At 38.4% G+C, this 12,638-nt stretch overlaps 1 protein-coding gene across 1 annotated transcript; it reads right to left on the reverse strand.

Moving 5' to 3' along the window:
• Window positions 1-2,419: 2,419 nt before the first annotated feature.
• Window positions 2,420-12,100, reverse strand: FGA (fibrinogen alpha chain). The gene is made up of 7 exons (XM_006867932.1): window positions 11,992-12,100; window positions 9,164-9,283; window positions 8,059-8,242; window positions 6,568-6,713; window positions 4,383-5,150; window positions 3,812-4,298; window positions 2,420-3,129 (listed from the first exon to the last, which is right to left on the reverse strand). Exons 1-7 carry the CDS (start codon window positions 12,043-12,045, stop codon window positions 2,420-2,422), a joined length of 2,469 nt encoding a protein of 822 aa, XP_006867994.1. The 5' UTR covers window positions 12,046-12,100.
• Window positions 12,101-12,638: the final 538 nt, after the last annotated feature.

Genomic DNA, 12,638 nt, shown 5'->3' on the forward strand with positions numbered 1-12,638 from the left:
AAAGAGACTATCTCCTCCCCATGTAACATACCTAGGCACTTTGTTGACCATCAATTGGATGTGTGTGGATGGGCTAATGTCTGGATTCTCGACTCTGTTCCATTGATCAATGCATCTTTCATTGTACCAGTACCAGGCTGTTTTGACCACTGTAGCAGTGTAATAGATTTTGAAATCGGGGAGTGAGAGGTTTCCAACCTTGTTCTTCTTCTTGGGCAGTGTTTTGCTTATCCTGGGTCTCTTTCCTTTCCATATAAAGTTTGTAATTGTCTTTTCTATCTCTTTGAAGAATGTCACTGGAATCTGGAATGGGATTGCATTATATATGTATATTGCTTTGGGTAGTATTGGAATTTTCATGATGTTTAGTCTTCCTATCCAGTGACTGAGAGCTGGTGGCCAGGAGGGCAGACTTGCAGAACATGCCCTTTGGTGGTGTAAACTATTATATATGCCTGAGTGTTTTTTGTTTTTTAAAGAAGAGCAAAAGTGAATAGAGATAAATACTGTTAACTGATGGTACATGGAGGGGATTATAATCATTGTAATGAAATGAGGTGTATGATTTGTTGAATATAAAACTGATGATCTGCCCTGTAAACTTTCACTCAGTTCACAATAAAAACTTTTTTTTTAAAAAAAAAGAGAGAGTGAGAGAGACTGGAAGCAGAGAAAATATAGTTAAAATGGGTTTCAGAGCGAATGAGCGTTAACTTCTGAAAGAAGGGAAGTAGGTAAAGTGGTATGAAAAACAACAAGACAAAACCAAAGTTTGCTTCCTGTTTTCATAACTACGTCTTCTATTAGATTGATTTCGCTAATATTGGCTATTGTTTTTAAATTAAGAGTTTTACGTAATCATTTGTTAATAGACTCATAGTCTTCAAAATACTTTAGAAATAAATGGCCCTTCTATATTCAGAGTCACTTTCATTCTGGGTCCTGGTTCTGTCCCTAATGGAGTGGTTAGCTGGAAAGTATTTCCTGTTCACAATTCAAATTCTATGGACACATATGCATGAGAGTAAGTAGGGTGTAGATAGAAATAGCATGGAGCATTGATACCTGAAAGAAATGAAGCCTGTTATAATTTTGAAGAAGCTCTTATTCAATTACCCAAAACTTAATTATTTGTATCAAGGATTTTCAACTCACAAAAGGAATGCAAAAACAATGGGCTTTGTGTGTGAGTCATTTACAAACGCTTATTCTCTTCCTTCCTCTCCTTTGCTACTCAGGAGCTAGGCCCCAACTGCAGCTCCCTTCCTTTCTTCCTCCCTCTCTTTCTTCCTTCCTTCTTTCAGTTCTCTCTCCCTTCCTCCCTCTCTCTCACCTCTTCTAGCAGAAAGGACACACTTACATTGGAATAGGAACTGTGCAAGTGAGGGAAATTTAATGACTTACTTGAACTATTTTCAAGGCTAAATGGTAAGTAGTTATCGCTAGAGGATGTACTGATCAGGAAATCATTGCTGTAGCAGGATTAAGAGTTTAAAATCCAGGTTAGGAGTGAAGGTTGCTAAGATTGAATTTGCAACATTGATCATACAAAATATCTGACTAGTGTAAATATCTTCACTATATGAACATGGCATGGATTATATTTATTGGGATGCTTTCTAAAAAATGTCTTTTGAAAATAACTAACATATCACAGAGTACCCTTTCTGGTTGATAGACAATGTAGTCAAATAAATTCTGGGAGGTGGGGTAGGTCTGTTCATCAAAGTGCAAAATCTAATTATTTTCTTTAGAATGTTTGCAAAAATTTAAAGATCTTAAATGCATTTTTCCATGCAGTTTTTCAAAAAAGCTGGTTAGATCAGGAAACAAATGGAGAAAGTATGTGTTAGGGTCTCCTGTAGAAAGCTTGAAGAATGGATTTTCATTTCTAATAGCATTCGAGGAAGGAATGCTATTCCTGCTCACCTAAGTTTGCTTACTAAGAGGAGGAGAAGATAAATTGTAAGTGCCTCTAGACAAGCCAACCATTGTTAAAGCCTATGGGTTTTAACTTAAATTGTTTTAAAATCATTCAAAAACAAATGGATGGAGCAGTCTTTTTACTTTACAATGGCTTCAAGACTTCTGGTGGTGGGGAAAGAGGTGGAAGTTTTCAAAACCGTGTCCTCAGGGTTGCAGAAAAGAGTTTCCATTTGACCCACTTGCTGATGTACTGAATGCCCCTTAGTATATAATTTTACAATAATTTAAAATCCCACACAGCTATTTTAAAGATAAAAAAAAGACTCATATCACTTTATTTTTAAAAGCCCTAATACGTCTCAGTTACATTTAGCTACATTACAAAGAACAATGGAAATAGCACCTGTAAAGACTCTTGCCCGCTTTATGTTTCTTATTATGTATGTCTTTCTTCGCTAAATAAACACAACAGAGTTCTCCCTCTCTCTCCAGTTTACTGGGTCAGCAGCGGCTTAATTTTCATACGGACAGCCCTGAGGGAATAATCTGCCCCTCTGAAGGGAATCCAGACCACACCATTCTCAATCTCATAAGGACTGTTGACCCTAGGGTCATAGGAGCCCCCAGAGTAGTAGATGCCATTGAGATTGGCAGCTTGGCAATTGTTGTACCACCAGCCTCCTCCGTAGACTTCTGCACAGTTCTCTTCCCACTGGTCTGCATCCCTGTCAAAGGTGCTGAACTGCATGCCTGCGTGAGAGGTATACTCCGGCCCTTCCTCAGCAGAACCCTCAACTAGAGCATCGCCGGCTGTGCCCTCATAGGAGGACACATGAAGGGCATAGCCTTCAGTCTCAGGTCCCACCCGGAAGAGATATTCTGCATATGTCTTATTTCCGGCCCAGTCCTCTAATTCAACCCGAAGGACAGAGTCCTTCAGGGTTAGTATGTGGAGGTATTCATTGCCTAGCCAGAATTCTCCTTCTCCCTTTTCATTCAGGCTGCCGAAACCTTTCTTGTAGTCTTGCCAGGTCCGGTTAAAATTCAATGATCCATCCATTCTTTGCTGAATCAAAAGCCATCCTCCCAAACTGGTCTCTTGATCGCAATAAACAGAAAAAATCTTACTGGATCCCGGTAGCTTGATATTGAAAATGCCACTTTTGGCACCTGAAGGATGTGTTTGGAGGACATCATCACAGTCTAAAAAAAAAATTGAGCTGGTTGGAAGACGTTACTCTCATTGAATTTTACAAAAATAGGCATGGCCCAGATTAAAGGTAAGCAGATATTGGCTTCCTTTTCTTTTTTCCTTCCTTCCTTCCTTCCCTCCTTCCCTGGGGAAAAGATGTGTTTACATTGAGATAGAGCCCATCCTACTACAAAAGAGGGAATTTTCCTCAGTGGAACTGGAATTTCACTTGCACATAAAGCAAATAAACAGTAAAGATATGTAACCAGGATATGTAACTTGTCTTTAACCTGACCTAAATGCCATCTGAGACCACAATACTAAAATCCTGATGGACAAAATGGGTGACAATTGCAACAGTGCACATTTTGAATGGTGAATAAATTTGGTTAAACAAACTCGAAATCGAGTTTCAGAAAGATTCATTCATTTATTTAACAAGTATTTATTGAGTACTGTTCTCTGCATTGTTAGGCATTTGGGAATACAGAGATGAGTATGATAGACAAAGCCCCTGCCCTCATGGAACTTACAGTCTAGCAACAAAACCAGAGGAATAAAGGTGTCATTTCAATAGATTGTGTAGAGAATTTGCAGGGGTGGGTGAAATGCAAGATGCTATGGGAGCACATTGCAGGACTGACTTAGTCTAGGGGGTCAGGGAAGGCTCCCCCAAAGGAGAAGTATGGATACCTCTTGTCTCTCGAGTTTTACTATGGCTTCTTATGGTGTGTTCATGTCCACCTTCGTCTGCCATTCCATAGGTCTTGATTTCAAATGTAGAGCCTCCTCTGCTGGAAGTTGAACTACTGGTTGTCATTTTTTTGCTCTGACTTGAAGTTTTACCACTGGTGGGGAACTCAGATGTCCCAAACTCTGTGTCAGATGTGTCCTTACTTCCAAACTCTCTTAATGTTGGTGACAATAATTCTGAGAATGCTTTTCTTGTTGAGTCCGTGTTAAAGAAAGCAGCCTCTCCGGGTTGCCTAAGAAAAAAATCCTCCAGTTTACCTCTGCCAGTTGAACTATGAAACATGTCTAAGTCGGTGGCATCCCCACAATCAGAACCATCTTCTGAGTTCACCACCTCTTTGGTCACTTCTTTGCGACCATCCTTACCTATGACTGTCTTAGTAATGGTTTTAGAGCATGAATGGCTAGTGGTAGTTGTGCTACCAGACTGGCGTGTGGTGGCTGTGCTACCAGACTGGCGTGAGGTGGCTGTGCTACCAGAACGGCGTGTGGTGCCTGCGCTACCAGAAACAACCCTCTCATCACCAATCAGGAGTTCTTTATTGCCTTTAGAACTGATCATTTTACTGGTGTGGAATTCTTTCTCTGTCCCTGGATTTATACTTCCTGGTCGTTCATCAAATACACCCCAGTTTGGGTTGGTAGGCCTGGTATTCCCATGCTCTGAGCTATCTGGCCTAGGATTTACAAATCTAGTGTTCCAAATACTAGAATGTTCCGTTTCAAAGCTCCCAGAGTTCTGAGTGCCAGTGCTCCCAGGATTCCGAGGTCCAGTGCTCCCAGGATTCCAAGGTCCAGTGCTCTCAGGATTCCAAGGTCCAGTGCTCCCAGGATTTCGAGGTTCAGTGCTCCCAGGATTCCAAGGTCCAGTGCTTCCAGGATTCCGAGGTCCAGTGCTCCCAGGATTCCAAGGTCCAGTGCTACTAGGTCCAGAGTTCCTGGAGCTTTCAGGTTCTAAACTTGGTCCATAAGATGTAGTGTCTCCTCCTTCTCTACCAGGGCGCTCTAACTCCATTTTCATCTGCTTGGTTTCCACTAGTGCCCTCCACTCTGGAGGGGCCTTCTGAAGCTGACTTTTTAAATCTCCAGGAATAAAGTCTGTAAGTGGGGTCATTTTTATTATTGGCAAGTATTGCGTATCTCTAGAGGGAAGCAACTGTTTGGCAATGACCTGTTCAAGTTGCCTCTGTTGATCTTCATAGTCCTTTAGATCTACCTCACGAGCTAAAGACCTGCTACATGACCCTTTGCAAGATCGGATCTTAATATCGATGTCCACCTAGAATGAAGAGGAGAAAAGTAAACAGAAAAGATAGATATAAATAAATGAATTATACATACTGAGTTCCTAGTAGTTAGCTTAAATTTTGTAAACTGGCTTCATTTCCTTGATTTGAAGACCAACTAGCTAATACTGATCTTTTTCCATTTATGTAGCTGGTAGCGTAGTGGTTACGAATCAGGCTGTGAACCGCAAGGTCAACAGTTCGAAACTACAAGTGGTTCCGCGGGAGAAAGATGAGGCGTTCTGCTCCCGTAAAGATTTACAGCCTCGGAAACCCTGTGCAGGGTCGCTATGAGTCGGAACCGACTCCACGGCACTTAACAACAACAACAAAGTATACTCAGTAGAAGAGAGGTTGGGTATTGGCATCCTTGTTCCTTGTGAGCCCAGTCATAACAAATAATGAGAATTGCTTTAAATTCATTTTAAATATAGAATGGAAAGAGAGTAAAGTGTCGATCCTTCTAAATTGAAACTGAGGCTGAAGACTCAGAGGCATGATGGTGTCCTGTGCAGAATAAGAGCTTTGCAATCATGCAGAAAGAAACTCAATATCATCTTTTGAAATTTACTATACCTGGGCCCTTAGAAAATTTACTTAATTATCTCTGACCTTGTTTCTGCAGAGTAGGGAAAATAATGCCTATTTTATAGGTAGATAAAGGAGTTCTGGATGGTGCAAATGACTACTAATAAAAAGTTTGGTGACTCAACTTCAGAGGAAACAAAGTTAAGGCTTTAAGTACCGTGAGACCGGGATCCTTTCGTCATATATTATTGTTGTTGTTGTGTGCCGTCGAGTCGGTTCTGACCCATAGCGACCCTGGATAGGGTTTCTGAGGCTGTAAATCTTTACGGTAGCAGAAAGCCTCATCTTTCTCCCATGGAACTACTGGTAGTTTCTAACTGCTGACCTTGAGTTTTGCAGCCTGATTCGTAATCACTACGCTACCAGAGCTCCTTTCATCATATATTAGGTCCCATGAAATCTTGAGGCAACAAGAGATTCCTACTACTTGCCTAAACATACAGCTTAAATTACATTTAAGTTCAGAAAGGTTACAGCCTTAAAAATCCTAAGAGCAGTTCTACTCTGCATGTGTGAAGTTATCATCTACTTGATGACAACTTAAAACAACAGCAGTGAATACAACACTTAGCTCTGCATACTATGTTGTTGTTGTTAAGTGTCCATCTAGTGGGTTCTAACTCATAGTGACCCGTGTATAGGATTTTCAAGTAGCAGCTAGTGGGTTTGAACCACCAACCTAGCAGTTAGCAGTCCAGTGCTTATCTTACAGCACCACACCAGGACTCCCTGCATATAATAGGTATTCAATAAATGAGCGTTGCCTTCCTTTTTCTTGCTATTCAAAATTAAGGGAATCTGGCATCAGAGTTACATTTTTACCTCTAGTCGTTTCATTTCAATCAACTGAAGCTTGACGTTTTTCTGCAGAAGTTGGATACGTTGCACTTGCTCTATGACTTTACGCTTCAGGACCTCAATTTTGCTTCTTAGATCTTCTGATGCTCGATTATATATATTATCATTGTCTGAAATAGGAGATACAGGTTATGAAGTAGCTGCTGAGAGTTTTGTTTGCTTATAATAACCAGGAAAAAGGAAACCTGCTTATAAAGATTCCCCATTTTATTTTGATTATCATCTTTATGGATACTGAATTTGTGGAATCCATGCCTAGTAGACATTTAATTTTTGTGCAGTATTATGTCCTGTTGTCATCAATGCATGCCACATAAGATGCCTCATTAGCAATTGCCAGCCCAAATAAATAAAGAAGAAGGAATTTCTTTGGAATTTTGAACATATAATTAGGGAATAAAATGATCAATGCCATCACATTGCAAATAAGTCATGTCCTTAATCAAAGAGCTTCAACTTATTGAATTATTGAAGAGTTTTTGTTCCCATCTATAGTCCTGGCATGGCATTATAGGATTGGCGGTTCAAACTCGCCAATCACTCCTCGGAACCCCTATATAGTGTTGCTATGATTTGGAACCAAATATGGTGGGCACTCAACAACAATAGATTTGAAGTAGTTCCTGAACTTTAATAGGGTCAACAGGATCACTTCCTTGACAGCTAATGCTGAATCAGTGACTTCAAAGTATTCAAGTATCTCCTAAGGATACAATTTTTCCTTTTTTTTTAGTGAAAATCACTGATTTAAAAATTAATTTAGGCCTTCTTTTAAATGCTTTATACTGGTTTGCCTTTCTGTTGTCCAAGATGGGGAGTCTCATTTTTTTCTCTAGAGAATTAAAGCAAGGATTCGGGAATTGGGACCTCACTAAACTTACTGCCCTGAGCAAATCTGATGCTTCTTATTCCTATGTCCATCTTTGGGGTGGTTGGGAATAGAGGGTAGGGGTATCAGCAAATTTCTCCAAATGGCTCTATATTTTAAATACAAAAATATTTATTTAGTCAGCCATGTGGTCACTGTGGGCTCAAACTCCAGCTCCATTGCATGGCAATTTTGTGTCTTTGGGAAATCCTTTAATCTCTCAGCTTCCTCCCCTACAAGATGGGAACCAAAACATATGTTCAAAGGGTCTTAGTCCATTTCATTTTCAGTATATTCTCTTGAATATATATAATCAATATTCGATATATATATATATTCAGAATATATACATGTATATATGCTAGGGTCCAAAATTCTGACTTGCTTTGTGACCTTAAATGATTTAAAACTAAGCTTTTTGTGTTATAAAAAATAACAAAAACAAGGTCTTCCTTAAAATTCAGAGACAAATGTTTCTATACTGAGTGTTTTGAAACTAAATCTCAGTAGCTATAAGGAGACATACTTATTTAGGATTTTTGATGTTGTTGTTTGCTATAAATCCATATTAAATAGGTAATACTTACTACTGGCAGAAACTAAGTCCCCTCTCAGAAGTTCCATTATATTCCTGGTCACTGAACTAGAATCCTTATTGTTCTTCTGGTAATCAAATAGTGAATTTTTGAGCTTATTGATTCTGTTTGTAAAATCTTGATTAACTTCGTCAATCAACCCTTTCATTCTACAGCCAGAAGGACATTTGAGGTTCTGAAGGTAAAAAGGAAAAGTTATAAGATTCAGAACATGTTTGCAGATTGACTTGCAGCTCCTGTTGTTTCCCTCCTCCATCTCTTCAGATCATCTATTGGCTTAAAAGTGGTTACTAGGACAGGTTAGAGCTCGCATACAAACTCTGGAATGAAGGCCCACTGAATCAGATATTAATCCATGCCATCAAGTTGCTTCTGACTCACAACAGCCCTATAGAACAAAGTAGAACTTCCCTGTAGGGTTTCCAAAGTGCTGGTATGGCACTATGGGTTAATGTGCAAGGTTAGTTTGAATCACAAAGTCAGTGGTTCAAGCCCACCAGCTTATCTTCAGCAACCCTAAACAGGGTCGCTATTAGTTGGAACCGACTTGACTGCACTTAACAACAACAATAGCAATCTTTATGATATGGCGTTATAGGATAAGCGCTGGTACTGCTAATCACAGAATTGGAAGTTCAAACCCACCAGCAGCTCCTTGGAAATCCTTTACAGGGTCGCCATGAGTCAGAACCAAGTCGATGGCAAATAACAACATATCTTTATGGAAGCAGACTCCCACATCTTCCTTCCTCAGAGTAAATGGTGAGTTAGAACAGGCCAAGAGCCCATCTTTTAGCTATCACATGTGTGCTTTAACCACTGCACCACCAGGGCTCTTTTCATCATATATTAGGTCCCATGAAATGTTGAAGTTACAATAGATTCCTACTACTCGCCTAAACATACAACTTAAATTCAGTTTATTAATCCCACTAAGGATTCAGAATTCGGGAGGTAGGCATAATTTTTAGCAATTCAAACAGTACCCTTGTGACTAGAATTCTTCTCTTGGGAAAGGTTATTGTGACTAACTGCTCTCTGAGCACTTTTAACATTGTAGGGAAGAGACTCTCCTCACCCTGCCCCCCTTGCTTACCCAGTCTTCATCAGAGCAGAAGGGCCAGTCTGTCTCTTTGCAGGCAGACTGGTGTCTTTCTACAATTCTTGGACCACGAACACCTCCTCCTTCAGCTAGAAATTCACCTTCATCTGCAGTCTTTAAAGATTCAAACACAGACACACACCAGAATGAGAGAGAGAGCTTGAGCAGGGTCAGTCAGCTAAGGAGACAACACCGGCATGTCTAACCACAGAAGAACTGTGACTCTTAATGACTAAGAACACCCTCCACCCACCATAAACTTTGGGCTTCTCATCTTTCAAATGTAAATCTTAATACCCATACATGAAAATTAAATAAGATAAAATATACAAATTTCTTAACTGTGCTTGATGAGCATAATAAACACTACACATTTTAAAGAACCCATTATAAAAGGAAAATTATTTGAATAAACAAAACTTGGTCAGTTTTATCTTTGCATTTTCATTAGAATCTGGTGATAGAAAAATGTTAGAACATTAAAGAGGAAAAAACCCACACTACCTAGTTTAATTTCCCTCTTTCCTTCAAACCATGACCTTTACAGATGAGTCAATAATTTGGGAAAGAAATGCTTTTTTAGGTTATTCACTTATGCAATGATTGTTTTTTGTTTGAAATGTAAAAATTCATCTAAAAATGAAATAATAGTTCATGAATGACAACTTACAAATATCTTACAATTAGAAATATAGGTTTAAAATATTTCTCTTGTGTTACATAAAGTAAAATAAGATATATAATAATTCTAACAATACTTTATATTCTAATGAATGAATGTGAATGTTGTGTTAACTATTTTTATTCTCTATCACCAACATAAAAAGCATTGCATGAGTATTTTAATCCAGAATAGTTTAGTCTTATAATTGATTAACATTTGTAGCCTTGTTCACACTTTATATATATACAAACAATAATAATTCAAGAAATAAAGAATAATTTATTTAAAGAAATAAATATAATCCTCTTATATAATAAATAAAATAAGAACTTCAATCATATTTCAAAATAAATGGTACAATAACAATAATTGGCATAAACTCCAATGTCTATAACTGCTAAGGGAGAAAGGTAAAATAACTGAAACCTATGCATCTGGAGTCCTGGTGTGGCACTGTGGGTTAATGCTCTGGATTGCAAGGCCAGGTTGAACTGTGAGGTTGGTGGTTCAAGCTCACCAGCTGCTCCTTGGAAACCCTATACAGGGTCCCTATGAATCGGAACCAACTCCACAACGCTTAAAAACAACAACAATGTATAATTCATAATAACACGCACAAAATTTATGAAAGTTTATATTTATTATTTTACAATAAAGTAGAAAATTAGCAAACCTTCTCTAGCTTTTCTGTTTACTTTCTGATACTAGGGTTTATGAATAATGAAACCAAGAAATAAATTATGATTAATATCCTAGACAAATAACCAGGAGGTAGTTGAATTTCTTGAATGTATTTACCATGGTTTAGAAGGCTCTTTCTTTTATATAATTCTCTGGTATCAAATTATAGAACTTATTGCAAAATTAGAAATTTCTTAGAATAATGTATCTGCTTCCAAAATAATCATATTGCTTTATCAATTTATCTCTTCTGGTAGTATGAGCCCTGGACTGCTAACCCCAAAGTCAGCAGTTCAAAACCCTCAACAGCATACAACAACAACAACAACAGCATGTTTTTGAAGATAACCTTTTTTTTGTCTAGAAAAAAAAAACAAAAAAAAAAACATATAAACAAGTATTCTGAAAGGCTATATTAAAACCAATTGTTCTGCTTATTATGGGAAAATTTCAAAAAAATAAGAATTACAGGAAGACATTCTTCTCATAAGAATGTTTAGTTTCTGTTAACTAGCATTATAATAGCATTGTTGTTGTTGTTGTTAGGTGCCATCGAGTTCATACGACTTAAACCATTAAATACCATTTAAATCCCTAAGATGTCAGAGCATGGCAAAGGTTTCAGGGCTTCAAACAGGTTCAAATTGGTTCAGTCATGGCTAATGCAACAAAATTGGAACAGATGTGAGTTTATAAAGTGTGGATGTACCAGAGCGAGAACCAAAATGGGAGAATTTATAGGTTGAAGCTCTGGAATGGAAAACTCGGAAGAGGTGTAGTAAGCACATTTATGAGCTTAATTCAGGAGATTGAATTATTGCCAGCATTGTGGAGAGCTACACACATTCAAAGCTGTGAGGCTGTCCACCATCTTGTTTCCGACTGTGCCAGTCAACAGACTTAGTCATCATGCAGTGCATATTGTTGTTTGTTATCAAGTGGCGTCAAGTCAGTTCTGACACATAGCAACCCTATATAAGGTTTCCGAGGAGTGGTTGGTGGATTAGAACCATCAACCTTGTGGTTTACACTCCAGTGTCATCCTATAGCGCCATGCCAAGAGTCCTTGAAATGTGCTTACTGCCTTTGTTTTCTAAAAGGGAGATTAAGCTTCTAGTAGGTGTCAACCCACATTTTTTCTGTTCTAATATACCAACATTTCAAAAATTGGGGTCCTTTGTCAATATGTTAGCCATGACTAAACCCAGAGGAGACAGTTTGAAGCCCTGAAATATTAAATATATATATTATGAAACTGAATTATAGATGTAAAAGCATCCCTTCTGAATTCAAACCCTTTGGTGTTATATTATCCTGTATTCTTGAGATGTCAAAGCCATCTAGGAATTTACTTTGATGAACTAGAGATTATAAAGTTGAGTGTATCCAGACAGAGGCAAGGTGGACTCAGGTTGAAAGCTCTTTTTGCAATAAATGCCAGAAAGAAAGGAAGAAGGAAAAAATAAAGGCATCATACCCAGACAGTGCCCACCACACTCAGGAACAAGCAGAAGATTCTCATGGAAACCATCTTTTCTGAGGGTGGGACTGGCTCATGAGCAACACTCCAGCTGAAAGAAAAGAGGTTTGCCTTCACTCCTGGTACCCATCCTATTTAAATCTGCAGGAGGTTTAGTTAATCATTACTTTTGTCCTATTTAGAAGATAAATACACACTCTATATCTCATGCTCCTTCTATGAGGTGGTGTCCCAAAAAATTCTTGCTCAATTCCCCCTGTGCTTGTTTGCTTCCGATAAGCTGTTACAAAGGTAACATTTAATTCTCCAACCAGCAATTAGCGGAAGACCCCACATTCCAGGAACAGGGTTATTTTGAAAATACAAAGAAGAAAATAGGGAGACTTATTCATACCTCAGTAGCTGAGGCAAGCTAACCCACTGTGAAGTAGAATTAGCAAATGATATTGTACTTAATGTAGAAATTATGAATTGGATATCTTGCTTAAAAATAACTGTGGTAATGAGAATCCAGAAATTAACCCACCCACATATAGCCAACTGATTTTCAACAAAGTGCCTAGGTATGTTACATGGGGAGGAGATAGTCTCTTTAACAGATGGTGCTGGCAGAACTGGAAAGCGATAGCAAAAGATTAAAACAA

Source organism: Chrysochloris asiatica, unplaced genomic scaffold (assembly GCF_000296735.1).
Source record: "Chrysochloris asiatica unplaced genomic scaffold, ChrAsi1.0 scaffold00112, whole genome shotgun sequence".
NCBI classification, from domain to species: Eukaryota; Metazoa; Chordata; class Mammalia; order Afrosoricida; family Chrysochloridae; genus Chrysochloris; species Chrysochloris asiatica.